This window comes from Indicator indicator, chromosome 3, assembly GCF_027791375.1.
Source record: "Indicator indicator isolate 239-I01 chromosome 3, UM_Iind_1.1, whole genome shotgun sequence".
Taxonomy (NCBI): domain Eukaryota; kingdom Metazoa; phylum Chordata; class Aves; order Piciformes; family Indicatoridae; genus Indicator; species Indicator indicator.
This window is the reverse complement of record NC_072012.1, coordinates 24,044,426-24,060,196: the sequence shown is the minus strand read 5'-3', so window position 1 is coordinate 24,060,196 and position 15,771 is coordinate 24,044,426. Positions and strand designations below refer to the sequence as shown.

At 46.1% G+C, this 15,771-nt stretch overlaps 1 protein-coding gene across 1 annotated transcript in view; it reads left to right on the top strand.

The window, feature by feature from the left end:
- The window catches only part of LAMB1 (laminin subunit beta 1), a 40,475-nt gene that overhangs the window by 13,557 nt on the left and 11,147 nt on the right, over nt 1–15,771 (top strand). Inside the window, exons 13-23 of the mRNA XM_054399890.1 lie at nt 1,231–1,366; nt 3,335–3,493; nt 4,265–4,392; nt 4,801–4,924; nt 5,396–5,600; nt 5,758–5,901; nt 5,998–6,229; nt 6,729–6,892; nt 7,343–7,567; nt 8,381–8,598; nt 8,702–8,798. Coding sequence (XP_054255865.1) covers nt 1,231–1,366; nt 3,335–3,493; nt 4,265–4,392; nt 4,801–4,924; nt 5,396–5,600; nt 5,758–5,901; nt 5,998–6,229; nt 6,729–6,892; nt 7,343–7,567; nt 8,381–8,598; nt 8,702–8,798 — 1,832 coding nt within the window. The remainder of the gene's footprint in view (nt 1–1,230; nt 1,367–3,334; nt 3,494–4,264; nt 4,393–4,800; nt 4,925–5,395; nt 5,601–5,757; nt 5,902–5,997; nt 6,230–6,728; nt 6,893–7,342; nt 7,568–8,380; nt 8,599–8,701; nt 8,799–15,771) is intronic.

Here is a 15,771-nt window from a genome sequence, read left to right as displayed (position 1 = left end):
CTCTCTGCCATCAGTGGGAAGGAGCTTTGCCTGCCCTGGGGCTCCTCTCAGATACTGAATTGCCTTCTCTCTGGCTCCCATTCAGGGTGTGGCATGCAGCCCCTTGGGTGGCTGCACCTCACCCAAAATTCATCCCTGTGTTGTAATCCAGACAGTGGAGGGGAAATTTCCCAGCTCCCCTCCTGGGGCAGCTAGGGCACTAGCGGCATCTCAAAGTGAACATTTAAGAGAATCTCTGCAATTTCCAAAATGGTTTCAATTAAAAATCACCTCTTGGAATGGGGACTTGAAAAGCCTGGGTATTTTTCAGGAAACCCTCTTGGTTTCCTGAAATTCCCCCTTCAGGTTAAAGAAAAGGGCATATTTTGGTGGACCATGAAAGAGTGTGTCTGGGCACATCTGAAAATACAACCTGCCCGAGGGTTCTTCATAATGTGGACTGGACTCTTTAGGGACAATAAAACCACCAAAAGGCAGTTTGGGGATAAAGCTGTATCAAGAAAAGAAAAAGTGTCTCATCATGAATTAAGTAGAGCTGCTGCAGGTCATACTGGACAGACCTTCTCTATTCCCTAGTGATGGCTCTGTCTCCACATTTTTGGCTGTGTCTGTCCTACTTCAGAGCAGCCAGGTGTGGTTTTACCTCTGCACATAGCTGCTGGTGGGGGACCTCTTAGGATGTTCTTCGCAGCATAGCAGAGCAGCTCAGTGACCCAAGGCAGGCTGCATCATGCGTGTTCTTGCATTGCCTGAGCCCATATAAACAGATGTGCTGCTTGTGTGTCCTGCAAGCCTGGAGCTGAAGACTGCCCTCAGCTTGCAGGACAGGCATGTGTCTTGGCTACGTCTGTGGTGACAAGCAACGCTCTCCCAGGACTGCTGTCTGATCCCAGTGCAGCCTGCATCTGTAGCAGGAAATCCTCTTGCCATGCAAAGAGAGGAAAACACATGCAAACTGCCTACTGCAAGTAGTTCCTGGCTGCTCACTCCCAGCCTGACCCTAGGAGAATGATAGCAGGGTTGAACCATGCCTGCACCCAGGACCATGCTGCCACTTTAGCAGCACAGATGGTGCAGCTGCAGAGCCCGAGAATATCTTCTGTCTAGATGCAGCTGCATCTGGAAGAGCTTCTTCTCCTGTGTCACTTAAAATGTCAAAGTGGAAGATGACTCTAGCGCTGTCTCGGCATAGCCAAGGTATGTTGTAAATTCATTGCTCTTCCATTTTAGCTGCTCGAGTGAATCTGGCCAGTGCAAATGCCGGCCCCACACGTTTGGACGTCAGTGCAACCAGGTGGAGCCTGGCTATTACTTCATTTCACTTGATCATTACATCTATGAGGCAGAGGAAGCCAGCTTGGGTCCCGTGAGTAGCAGTTTTTGTGGGATGGTGTGTCTGGACAGCTGTTGGAAACTTGTTCCACCATTTGGGTGTTGGAAGCATCTATTTTATACCTTGAGTGGTTTCACAATTAAAACGTGGAAAACATGAAACTGTCTTCTTGTAGATCTTCAGTCTTAGTATTGATAAATAATGTAGCCATTTAGGGGGGAAAACCCTTTGATCATGTTTGTAATGTTAGTTTCCTGTCAGCATCCTTCACATACGCATCCCAATTGTGTACGTGCCCATCACATCCACTTCTTCCTCTCTTATCTCAGGGGCAATGTGATACTGACACTGGCTCTTCTCCTTGGTGCCACTGGGAACAGGAGGAAACAAAGCATACATTTAAGCATATGTTGCAATTTTTAGAGTCTCTGTACAGCGATAGCCTTTCTTTTGTCAATGACTAAAACCATAGTTGATTGTGCAAAAACTTGTTTTTGTGAGTAAGGTTGCTTCTGGCTTATTTTGCCTCCTGGCCGAGTACACTAGGATCTCTGGCTCTTTCTGTTCACCACTGCACAGCCTTGCTTTTAATTCATCAATAGCAGCTAGGTGATTACATCAATTATTTTTGCCTCCAGCAAGGAGTCAGGGAGATGAGATAATGGTTTCTGTAAAGCAGCAGATGCCTCTCTGCCTGCAGTTGGGGCACTTGGTCCTAATTTATTTATTTCAAGCAAAATGCAGCCACTTTGCAGTTTTACCAAGGAAGAGTGTTTTTGCTCTTAGGTAACTGCAGAAAGGGAAGAGAATGCACATCAGAAGTTAGACCACAGCAGAGAGTATGTGACGTGACAGAGACTTTTTCAAGCATTTGTGTCTGCCTGACAGGAGAAGTGGTACTTGAGACTTCAGCAAGGCTTGAATATGGAGGAACCCAATGTGAAAACCCACCTTGCCAAGCAGAGTGTGGGGATGTGCTATTTTGAAACCTCCAGAGCAAACAGGTGTTTTTTAAAAATTCCAGTGTTGAAAAGCTTTCTCACAAATTTTGTGGCATAATAATACTGTAGATTTCCAGGTAGGGGCCCAGCACAAGACAAAGTGACACAGAGCTGCAGGGGTTTTCAGGTAGTACCAAGCCCCTGTGCTTTCCACAGCTGCATGCCCTTGTTCATGTTCTGCCTGCTGTCCTTTCTGGGGAGCTCCAACCCTTTGTGCAAAGTGAAAGGGTAATAAATTATAGCTAGGCTCTCTTCAAAGAGTGTGAAAATACATGAGGGGACATCCTGAAGTGATATGTGTATAGAAAGAGAGAGGTATTTCCTCATATTTTATCCCTTTCTAGTGAAGCAGCTTCCTTAGGAATGCACAGGATGTTGTTCTACAGAGGGAGAACTATTCATGGATGCAGATATAGTTGAAACAGGAAGTTTCAGCATTACACGTTTCCATTTTCCATTGCATTTTTCTTCTTTGCTTGATACAAGGAGTAGCAGATAAAAAACCTGTCGCCTCAGACTGAAAGGAGTGACCAGGTATTAATTTGACTGTTGAACATCTATTGATGATGGTCTCTGTTATTTAGTCACAACCTACTTGTGATGGCCATGATCTGCTTTTCAAATGTTACCCTAAGGAGTGGTTTGGAGTAGCCCAGTGTTGTCAGGAAGTAATTAGCCCTCAACTTGGGTGGTTATGTGCTACTGCAGTAAATCCTGCTGCTATAAGTATGATGTGAAAGTCCTTATATAGAACAAGGTGTCATAGCTGGTGGGTTAGTTACTTGCAGCAAGTTATTTTATCTTTCTTGTTTTCCATATATTGTTAAGTGGAAGGGCAACAATGTGCACACACAGGAGTCTAAACGAGAATTTGTGCTCTCTGGGATGCAGAGGATGTTGCAGTACAGAAGTGATCCATCAGCAGAACTCACTGCACACTCCCGTGGGGCTTGCAAATTCAATATATCAGTATTAAAATGTCTGTTCCCTGTTTTTGTAGGGAGTAAATATCATAGAGCGCCAGTACGCGCCAGACCGCACACCATCATGGACCGGCGTAGGATTTGTAAGGGTCCCTGAGGGGGCGTACCTGGAATTCTATATTGACAACATCCCCTACTCCATGGAGTATGATATTCTGGTTCGCTACGAGCCACAGGTAGGTCTGGTTGTCCCGCTACAGGACCAACAGAAGCCCAGCACTTCCAAGAGACATTGGAACTCAAAGACAAGGATAGACACACTCAGTTAAGTGTCTGAGATGTATGAAAATGCAAGATGTTGTCTATTACTAGTCCTGTTTGCTTTACAGTTTCTTTCATTATTGTGATGTTTCAGCACCTATTTAATGAGCAAATTAAAATGTGTCCCATCAGGACAGATTAGATTATAAAATGGGCATCAGCCAGCCAGCCTTCTAATGGGCAGAAACACTGTTACATGCCTTAGGAGACAAATTGCCCACGTTGGATGCTGAATGCCTGCAGCTGAGTGTTTGCAAGCAGTCAGACTTCACTGTGGATAATTCACAGGGTGAAGAGAAAGAGAAAAGTCCTCCCAGCAATGTACCTAGAACTTGTCAGCAATGGGCTGCAGTGAAATACTCGGGTACTGTACCTAGAGGTGGGGAGGGAAGAGGAGGTTAGCAAACCCTGTGCTGATACCGTGCCACAGATGGGGCTGCTGACCACCTACACCTAGTCATGTGTTTGGGAGGGAGAGAAGCTGTTGTACTGAAAGAGGCCCAGGAGTACTCTCCTTGTCGTGTCTCAGGCCAGTAGATGCTCCGCTGATGCTGGAGCTGCAGCCCTGTCCTTCCCAAAGCACAGTTACCACCCTGTCTGTGTACACACTTTTCGTGGCCTGAGCTGTGGACGCTCCCAGGAGCTTCCGGACAGTGCTTGATGCTCATAATCCTTTTTTTCCCCAGTTGCCAGACCAGTGGGAAAAAGCTGTGATCAGTGTCTCACGCCCAGGCAAGATTCCCACGGGTAGCCGGTGTGGCAATACAGTTCCTGATGATGATAATCAGGTTGTCTCGCTGTCACCTGGTTCCAGGTCAGTATAACTGGATGGGTCAAAAGGAATAAAAATATTTAAAAAATTGAAACAGAGTAATTTCACATTTTCAGCTTGCTGTAGCCTCTGAAAATTTAACTTTCAATGAGATATAAAAACATATTTAGGATTGCCTCTGGAAACCCAAAGCTTTCAATTTTATTCTTGTTTTGCTCACTGAGTAAAAGAGGGGGAAAGTGTTTGCACAGCCTGTGAGTGAACATCAGTATGCTCTACCTTGCCAATAAGCTTTTCCAGTTTGACTTGCATAAGCCTCCAAACCGCCTCTTTCACATTCTAGCTTTTGTCCTGCCTGCTTTCCATTATCTCAATTGCTTTATAGCCCACCTGAAATGCTTTATGCTGCTGGATGTTTGCAGTGAGAACTGTTTCCTGTTCCTAATCCAGGTATGTTGTTCTCCCTCGGCCTGTCTGCTTTGAGAAGGGACTGAATTACACCATCCGCCTGGAGCTGCCCCAGTACTCCTCAGTGGATACAGAGACAGAGAGCCCCTACACACTCATTGACTCTGTGAGCAGAATGTATTTCAGGGATATTCTGTGGTTAAAGATTATTTAAAAGCCTTAAAGTTTGCATCTGTTCTGGCATGCGTCTGAACAGTGTAAAGCAGCATAGGTTTCTTCAGTCTCAGTGTGGGTTGTTTCTCTGCTAAGAGGCTTTTGCTGTATTTTGCAGGTCTGCAGCTAGTTCCACAGACCTGTAGTTTCTTTAGGGACGCTAATGTGTGCCATGTATGTTAGGAATGTCAGTGTCAGCCCTTTTCTTTTGAATGGATGGAATTTGGTAGATGGGTCAGATTTTGGTAGTTACCAGAACAATTGTACCAAAACCTGGAGAAATACCTTCATTTCCCTTCCAAATTCTGTCTAGCTGTTTGGCCAAAAAAGGATGATAGGAAGTGGAATAACACTAATTTTTTACAATTGTGATGGAGGCTATTTACAAGCAGTGACGTTTTATCATTGTAAAACTGTTTTGTAGCTTGTTCTCATGCCATACTGCAAATCACTAGACATATTCACAGTGGGAGGCTCAGGTGAAGATGTGGTCACGAACAGTGCTTGGGAAACTTTCCAACGATACCGGTGTCTGGAGAACAGCAGGAGTGTTGTGAAAACCCCCATGACTGATGTCTGCAGGAACATCATATTCAGCATTTCTGCACTATTGCACGAGACTGCATTATGTACGTAACCATCTACTTGTAGGGCAAACTGCCCGGAGGCTGGATGGCACTTGCAGACAGAGCGGTTTGCACGGGGAAAGAGTGTGCTTGGGATGAAGCAGGTAGTTCATGTCCTGCACCATAGTACTCACTCCCCATGAAACTTTTCTCCACTCAGCATGCCAGTGTGACCCTCAGGGCTCCCTGAGTTCAGTGTGCGACCCCAGCGGAGGACAGTGCCAATGTCGTCCCAATGTTGTCGGAAGACAGTGCGACAGATGCGCCCCTGGCACCTTTGGGTTTGGGCCAAGCGGATGCCGACGTATGTTAAACCCTTGGCTTTGGGCTGTGATGCTGTCAGTGCCCCACATTTAGGATGTGCCATGGAAACACAACTCCTCTGCTCTTCTCTTTGCAGCATGTGAGTGCCACATCCGAGGCTCTTACAATGCCTTCTGCGATGCGGAAACGGGCCAGTGCCACTGCTTCCCTGGGGTGTATGGGCGGCAGTGCGACCACTGCTTGCCCAGCTTCTGGGGCTTCCCCAGCTGCCAGCCCTGCCACTGCAATGGCCACGCTGATGATTGCAGCCCCTACACTGGAGAGTGTCTCAGCTGCCGGGACCACACAGCAGGGCACAACTGTGAGAGGTATGGCATGTGCACCCCTTCTCTGATCCCTCTCCTTCCTCACAGCAGGATGGGCACAGAAGCTGTTCCCCTCTGGCACTGGTGCTCAGACAGGTGTGAAGCCGCAGTAAAAGTCCCTGGATCCTGGGAGCCAGAGCAATGCTGATGGTCACAGAGGAAGATGGGAGTAGGGACGCCCTCTTCCCTGCCCACAGCCTTGCACCTCCTACCAAGCACCTACCCAGGTAGCTGAGAGCACAGGATCCCAGGGCTTCAGAGAGGCTTTATCCATTGCAAGCCTCCTGAGAGGCATCTGTCTTGACTCCTGCTCTTATACCAATGTACACCAGACAAATTTGCCTCTGTTGGCACAGCTGCTTGTAGTGTGAGCAGCATGGGAGAGCCATATGGATGTTTCTGCCCTTTGGTTCCTCACAGTGGTTGAAAACCTGGCATAATTATGGCAAGGCTGTGATTTGTTTGCCTGTGGTCCCCCGCATTCTCTGTACCTTTTGTGCAGGTGTGACGCTGGCTACTATGGAGACCCTGTCCTGGGATCGGGTGACCACTGCCGCCCCTGCCCTTGCCCTGATGGCCCTGAGAGTGGACGCCAGTTTGCCAGTGGCTGTTACCAGGACCCGGTCACACTGCAAGTCGTGTGTGTCTGTAGCGTGGGATACATAGGTACTGGTTGGGTTGAACCTCGTGGTGAGATGCGGTATGTTCTTATGAGTTGTTGGATATAACCACAGCACCATCATCAGTGTGTTGCTGCTGGAGATTGGCAGCACTTTGAATATGCCAGGGCAGAGCAACTTGTGCAGGCAATGCCAACACCACCATGAATCTCATCCCCAGCAACAAGGTGGTCATCAGAGGTGGACAGGACAGTAGTGGAATGGAGAGAATGGGTGTGCTGGCAGCTGGGCTGCAGCACCATGCCTTGGTGCCTCGGGTGGTGCACCATCCATGCTGCACCAAGTCTCTCCAAGTGCTGTTTCTGCAGCTTTGAGCTGATCTGATTAACGCCCCCCCATTAATGGCCTTTATTATCTTGCCTCAGTCTTGCTGTTTATGGGGCTGCAGGCTATCAAGCCACATCGGTGATTCCCAGCATGCTGTTTGTTCTAACAGGCAGCCGATGTGATGAATGTGCGTCTGGCTTCTTTGGGAGCCCTGATGAGGTTGGCGGCGCCTGCCAGCCATGCCAGTGCAACAACAACATTGACACTACTGACCCGGAGGCCTGCGACAAGACTACAGGAACGTGTGTGAAGTGTCTCTATCACACGGAGGGTGAAAACTGCCACTTCTGCAAACAGGGCTACTATGGGAGTGCCCTGCAGCAGGACTGCAGAAGTAAGTGGGGACACACAGCCACAGCCCCTCTGCCAGCCTTGTCATAGGGTGGCAGTGGCCACCTGAAGTCTTTTTAATTTACCTGGGAGAATTTGGGGTGGAGGGGAAACCTCATTTCCTCCAGCTGAAGCTTGAATGCAGCTTCTTTGCCGCTCAGCGTGGCTCCTGGCCTTGGAAGGAAGTCCTTTGCATTGGACAGGGAGAGCAGTGACAGCACCTACATGTGCTGAAATGATGGGCTTTTGTGGAGGGAGGGTTACTTGTTCTCTTATTAGCAGTCTTTGTTTACTTCTTTTGCAGAGATGGAGGTGGTGGGGTGAGGGCTTGGCTCTTATTTAAACCAACATCCCTGCAGATGTGGCTGGAGGAGCTGAACCAGGCAGTTAGGAGGCAGACCATCCTCTCCGTCTACCCCAGATGCAACCCAGCAGGGCAGGCAGGTTGCTGGGTGGGTGAATGGAGCCCTGCCCTGCTTGGCATGCCATCAGGTGCTCCAAGACAATCTACCACCATAGCCAGCTGACAGGAGTCAAGCCAGCTTGGGCTTTGGTTGTGTACAGAAGGAGGGAAGGACAAGATGGACAAGGCTAGGTTGTTTGAATGAAGCACTGTCACTTCCTAAGTGCTGGGGCAGAAGCCATAGAAGTGGCCAGCCTGGGACATGAGAGTTCAGAGCTGGGTGTCATGCAGCATTAGGTCAGCCAGGCCTGGCCATTGGCATGTGCAAGTATCTGCCCACACATCTGGGAACTCCAGGCAGTCTGGTAATGAGAGGGCAGGTGAAATCAGAGCAGTACACTCTTTCCCTCACAGAGTGCGTCTGCAATGTCCTGGGCACCATTCAGGAGGATTGCGAGGGCCCAGAGAGCTGCCGGTGTGAAGCAGCCACAGGGCAGTGCCGATGTCTCTCCAACGTGGTGGGGCAGACCTGCGACCGCTGTGCCCCCAACACTTGGAAGCTTGCCAGTGGCACTGGCTGTGAGCAGTGTGACTGTGACCCTGCACGTTCCCTTGGGCCTGCTTGCAACGAGGTGAGGATGACATGTGGCATGCTGCAACATCTTGGCCTTTGTGCTGGTGTGGGGCCAAGCTGCTGAGGTGGTCACATCTCCTATTGTGGTTGCGTTTTGGCAGTTCACAGGGCAGTGCCACTGCATGCCAGGCTTTGGAGGCCGGACCTGCCGGGAGTGCCAGGAGCTCTTCTGGGGTGACCCAGCTGTGGAGTGCCAAGGTGAGTCTAACCCCAGTGCCTGCTTTACCCTGCTTTACCTGCTCCTTTTGGAAATAACTCATCTGCCCCTCAGATGGGTGCTGGGAGCAGCTCCTCTGAGACCTGCCAGTGGCCACATGAGCCTCTGGGGACAGGAGGCCTGGCAGGAGCCTTATATGGCACATGCCTGGTTTAGGTTATTTCTTGTTGGGCCCTTAGAAACAAACCTCTATGTTTGGAAACTGACCCTTAATTAACTGTTAGATTGCAATTTTGTCAGGTGAGCTGGTGTGGTAAGAAAACATTGTTAAGTGTTTGGGTTTGAGAACTGGTCTGCCTCTTCTTGTGTCTTGTTAGGGAGATTGCCTGATGACGTAAGGTTTTTGATTTAGTAGGAGACTTTTCTTATATTTCAGTTGAAAATAAAGGAGTGAGCAGAGACCATGCAGCTGGGGTTAGCCATAGCTACATGCCACAAAACAGAGCACCATGAAGTCGCTTGTTTAGAAAACTGGATGCTCTCTGTCCTTTCATTATAAACAAGTCCGTTCATTAGCTGGAAAAGAAACTTCAAACACTGTCCAGACCAGAACAAACTGGTATCTCTGGTCTGTTCAAGTAGGAGTCTTTGCCAGGAGTGTTTGCAGTAGATCACTTTTTTTTTTTTTTTTTTTTTCCTGCAGGGAGGAATGTGCTTGCTGTGGTCTTTAGCAAATCCCTTACAATAGAGATACCTTGGAGCCCATTATCTAACCAGATAGGCAAGTCACAGCTACTTGTTTAATGCAGCAGATGAAAGAACTGGGGAATTGTCCCAGTCCTGAGTGTGTATTGTGTTTCTGGTAGGGTGAGGCAGTCTTTTGGGGAGGCTGTGTGTGTTCTGGCTTGGTGAGGAGTGCTGACCCTGCAGCTCCAGGGCAGGGATTGTCTCTTGGTATCAGCTGTCGCCATCAGGGTTTATTGGTGGAGTCCATCTGCATACCTTATCAGCAGGATTTTGCAGTGTACCAGTGTTTCTGATCTCACAGAGTTTCTGCTGCCTTTTGAGCATGTGAAAACCTGCTTTTTAACGTTTCTGAAAAGAGGGTATGTTCTGCAGAGCCTGTTTTCACCACGCAAGCTCAATGCTTTCCTTCCAACCTGCCACCCCTTCTGCTCCCAGGTAAAGAGAGACAGATGCAAGGAGACTTGCTTGGGTGGAAGTGCAGATTTTTCCTTCATGATTTCATGCAGCAAGAGGTCTCTGTGGCAGATGAGGAGAGCCAGTGCCCAGGGCTGAGCTGTGGCAGCCTGCAGCACAATGCTCCAGACAGGCTCCAAGCACGCACTTGCTCATGCCACACTGGCACAGCCAACTCTCCCTAATGTAGTGGGCTCAGTGCCGCCCACCCTGTCTCACATCCTTCTTCAGCAGGGAGAGAAACAACGTCTGAGCCCTCATTTAGTCCTGGCCAGCAGAGGCGATGCCCAGGCTGGCAGACATGCAGTTGCTGCATGGGCAGGTAGCAGCTCTCAGTGGTAAGCAATTTGCAGGCGAACTGGAATACTGCTGTTTAAGGACTTGTGGAGCAGTGCCATTGAAAATTAGCTTAAATGTGGCCTATGGCCAAGGTGAAGCTGAAACTGACAGGGATCTGTCACAAGATGTTGACTCCAGCCGAAGGGGGACAAAGGACTGCTGGTGATGGCATTTGCCACCTGCTTTAGGCAGCACAGTTGTGCTGGTCCAAGCATCCAGTGTGGTCAGATTTTTGTACAGCATTCAGGATGCAAATACAAAGTGATCTGAATGGAGAACTGAGAGCACTAAACCGTGTGAGTATGGACAGTCGTGGCTGCAGGTACTGAGCTGAGGTGGAGGTGTGGGCATCAGTCCCAATGATTCCAGGGTGGAATTCTCCACTGGCCAGTGCAAGTGGCTTCTCAAGGTTTGAAATCACAGGGTGCATCATTCAAGGGACAGTATGTGTATTTCTTCACAAGAGGTCTTTGTGCTGTTGGCACCAAGAGACATGAATTCTTACTGAGAAACAAGGACTGTACTGCCCACTTTGCTATGACATCCTTTACAAAATTTTTTAATTGCTAAAAAAAAAGTGAGGACATGTGAGCAGAAGTGCCTGCAAATAACCTCTGGACACACCTATATGAAGATACACACAATTGACACATCTAGGACAGGCTGGGGACTGTAACCTTCCCCCAGATTCCCAGATGCAAGCAGTAGCAAGCTGTGGATGTGGCCCCAGGCTCCCAGCATGCCCCCTGGAAACCAGATTCCAGAGCATGCATAACACTGTTCCCATCGGTGGTGGTGAGAATTGCAGGCTGCTGCTTGTGACTTTGTAGAAATTGGCAAGATCAGAGATGGTGAAGCAGAAGCTGGAGGAGGCAGGGTTTTGTACCTGGACTAGGTGCTTTGATTTTCAGTCTGTGCTTCCTGTGGTGGAGTGTCATCTAGTAGGATTGTCTCTCTGTGTGTGTCCAGTGATAACATTGGAACCTGACTGCTGGAGCAAGCTGAGGTAGGTGCCCACATTTAGGCAGCATCTCAACCTTTTGGTACTGGGTACACTCCCACTACCCACAGATGTCCATGGGGCATTGCACAGCACAGAGAATCTGTAGGACTAGGTTTTCAGAGACTGCTTATAACCCATGCTTTAAAAATCCCACATTTACTCATTTAATTTAACACTATGCCTCAAACAAGCACAGAAGTGTAGAGGATGAGAGAAGCCCAGTGCATCTCTCTCAGCTTCATGCAGGTCTCTGTGAGGATTACAGAGAGCAGGAGCTGTGCAGTGAGCATCTTCTGCTTGGTCCCTTTGCAGGACTCCTTATGGCTATTGCTTCAGTTAGGAGCTATATGCAGCTCTGCACGAGCCTGCACATGAACATGTGCATGTGCATAAAAATCTTTGCTAAGATCGTAAATAATAGGATTAATAATGTCACCAAACTCAAGTTTCTCAGGCATTATTCTGGAGCTTTTCCAAAGCCTGGCAAGCAAAGTGCAGGACTCAACATGCTCCGCTCTGCGCTAACTTCAGCCCACAAAGCACGTTTCTGGCAGAAGACTCCAGGCTCCTGGGAAGCCTCTGAGATATGGTGGGGCTGCAGAGGCTTGTGCACAGTAGATATTTGATGTCTATGGGATTCATACAATATAAAAGAGATAACAGTTTTACAATCATTACTGCTTTAATTGAATAAGCAGAACAGAGTGCAATTAGTAAAAGGCACTGTATGACGTTTGAACATTAGGTTGTATTGTTGCCTCCCCTTTACAGGAATCATACCTTTGTCAGTATTTTTCTGTGCTGGACTTGAGTGTCAAGGCCTGTTGTAAAAAACAAAAAACAGAATTTAATTGAACTAAGATGAAAAGAAGTAATGTTTTTATCAAATACTAAGTGCAGACACTGGTAGGAAGTTGTGTATCTCAATTTTAGTCTTTGTTATGCACTTGGTGGTGAAACATCGGTTCTCTGAAAATTACTACATTTATGGATAGGCTTTGTAATCTTAATTTACCTGGATCTTAAACTAGTCACATAGGCTGCTTTTATAGGATGTGTTTATGGTGCAGAGAGAAAGATAGCAGATGTTTCTTTACCTTTGATAAGTGTCTAAAGGAAGTCAGACAAATTCTACATGAAAGGTAGTATAATTTCAACTTTGAGTTTCATAATTTCAATGATCTGTGGTCTTCAAGTATTTCAGTGTATACTGTTTCCAGGAGATTGCCCTTTTGGCAATGCCTGCTATCATGTTAAAATGCAGCACAATGTGACTCATTCTAGGCTGGCATCTTATCTTAACATCCATACTGAAAATTGTACAGTGAGAAGTTAGCAATATGCCTACAGAGTAATTCAAATCAATAGCTGATTATTCAAAAGAAATTTGCTAGCTCTGCAAAACTTTCAACCTTACAAATTGCTGAATGGTTTTCTCATCATAGTGTCTCACTACCACTATGAAAGGATGCCAAGAAGTAATTTTCGAACAAACCCTTTGTTGTTTTTGCTGCGGAGGAGTTTAAACATTTGATGCTTTCTGTCCCTGATCTCAAGCAGTGAAGGAAAATTTCTGCAAAAAATGTTTCTGTTCTGTGTAGGATGATAAAGGATACTTTTTCTATCATCCTGCAGTAAGGCATTAAACTTTGAGACTGATCTTCATGCAGCCCTTTCAGTATCCATGATATCATCTAAGTTGTGCTATCAACTGCTCTGATACACCTTAGTTTAAATTAAGTGATATGCAAATATGATACATAATAAATTACTGTAGTTTAAATGGAAGTGAGTTCTAAATGTTTCAAATTAGAGGAAAAGGTAGGAGAGCTGTCAGAGAAAGCAGTACATGGATCCTTATGAGCTTAAAGCATAAGCTTTAACTCAAGCTAGTAACTTACTTCTTTGGCATTTCTCCCTGTAGGTTTCTACAGAACAACATTCAACAGATGTGTGTTACTTTTATCTTTAAGATCAGGGAAAAAAATTACTGAAAAAACAAATGCATTAATCAAGAATCTTTCAGTCAGTGCCACAGCAAGGAATCCTGTGATTGCTGTGGCTAGAGAGACTATACCCCCAGCCTGTAGAAACACCTGGCAAAATAACTCACAGTAATGTTTCTAACCACCTTGTACAATTTTCTCATGGGTCTCACAAATCTCAGTTTGGGAGTTTTGTATAATTCTAGAAATGTGATAATTCTTCCCACTGTTGTACTGCATTTAGAATAAATGACTTCTTTGCTGTCTTTATCATTTCCCAACAGGCAGCTGAGGAGTTTAGGTTTTCACTTTGCAAGTGAGTTAATACTTAAATTCTCCTCTCCCCTTCCCTAGCATTTTCTGGCCCCAGACATTTTGGAATCCACATTAGCATGTAAATGCTACTAAAGCCATGTCTGCCTTTCCTGAACATGCAGGTATTCAGGAGTAGAATTACCACCATGGGTTGGTTTTTTGTTTGTTTTTTTTTTTTTTCCACTTTAAGCTTTTTTAATCCCCAAGTAAATATAGTGGTCTGATTTGCCAGCAGCAAGTATTCCTGTAACTTGATCAGATCTCAGGATTGTTGAGAAAAAACACATGCCATTTAGCCTCTCTCTGTGCAGAGGAATGTGGACAATTCATCATTATACCAAGGGCCTTATTAGTTGACAGAAGGGTTAACTGACCTCCTTCAAACAGGAACTCAATGGTTTGCCTTCAGGGAACATATTCCATGGTGAGTTGGCTACTTAAGAGCTTTCAATGTAAAGTGAAAACAATCTCTTGTGTCAGGGTATAATTCAAAGAACAAAGGACCATTTTGCTCAATTGTGCAGGCAGCAGAAGTTATTTTTGTCTCTTGCCTATCATATTCGCATTATACAAGATGTCCTTTAGTTGAGTGATTTGTTCTGCTGAGGCTCTTTGTGTAATTTTTGAACTATAGACCACCACTGTGTTTTGGCACTGAAGCAAACAATGTCTGATCTTGAAAACAGCATTGTGTTTTGCCCTTTTTCCAAGGGGGCATGTGCTTGGGCTGTGTGAATTGATTTATAGACCTTTTTGAGCCATTAACCTCATTCAAGGATGCCTGGTAAATGGATGCATAAGTGAAAGCTTTTATCAGGTATCACAGTCATTTTTCTCTTCAAAGAACGTCTGCTCTGCAACAATGGTAGGTAGATATCCTGTGTGTTTTCAAGTCCTCTTTCTTTGTTCTTTGCTGCCTTCCCTTTATTAAAACCTTCACAGGTTGGTCATTGCCTCTGCTGCTGTTGTTTATATAATTAAAGAGGGGGAGAGGTGAAGTGGCAGCCCTGATGCATGGAACTGCTTCTTCTCCTAGTGTTATTGTGTAAAAAATGTCTGTGCTTTTAGAAATGACCTTGCATCAGTAAGTTAATTAACTTTCCTTCATGACAGATTAGTGCATCTTCATTCTGAAAGCATTTCAAAAAAAGGATGTTGCCCAAACCTTATCACTCCAATCTGGCAACCACCTGGAGCCCCTAGCTCTTACTTGACTAGCATATAAAGATAGGTGTTCACAGTTTAAAAAGATGTGAATACCTACTCCTGAACTGGTGGTCAAAGTGTGAGGTAATTTAAAAAAAATCTTTAAAAAATTAAATCTTAATCATCCTCATTCCCACTCGAGGATGAGAAACAGTGTGTAGTCTTTTGGTCATTAGCATTAGCACCAGTGTTTCCTTCAGACAGGGCTGCTCATGCACACGTTCTTTGTTTTATTCTACTTTTCACTGCCTGTTTTTTTTCCATTTTCTGTATTCCCAAAATGTCCAATTCCAGGCTCCTCAGTGACATCTTCTGAATGTTTTTCCACTGTCTGTGGCAGGACCACATACCCTGGTGACAAGGGGTGTCCTAAGACAGGCCCTGTGTCTCTGCATAGAAGATCTCTCATGAGCTCTTACTCCATAAATTTGTCATGCTCTTCTATGAAGCCCCATTGTCTTGTGGTATGGAGCTTTACCACGTAATTAAGTGTTGTGTAACCAACTGTCTGCTTTTATTGTGCTGTTTGTGGGAGGTGCAAGGGAAGGTGGTTGGGTTTTGATCTGCTGGATTCCTTACTTGAGCCTTACTCCTGTGCTGGAAGAGCCACTAAATGGTTGTTCCTTGTTGCTTTTCCCATTTCACTCATGTTTTTCTCATAAACTCTCTGCTATGTGCCTGCCTATCATTTCTTTTCCTGTCTGGAATGCCTTGCTTTACTTACTCTTCATTTTATCAGTGAAACTGTAATCTTTGTCTTCAGTTGCTATCCAATTGACATCCAGGCATTGCAAGAAGTGTCCATCCTTGCTCCATTTTAGTGCCTATGTCTGAGATGTACAAATCCCGGTCTTCCCTAGAGTTATTTCCCTATCTCCCATTTCACACTCATCCTTGATTCTCCAATACCCACACACACACATCCATAATCAGCTTTTTATAATCCAGATGCAGACCACTTCTATA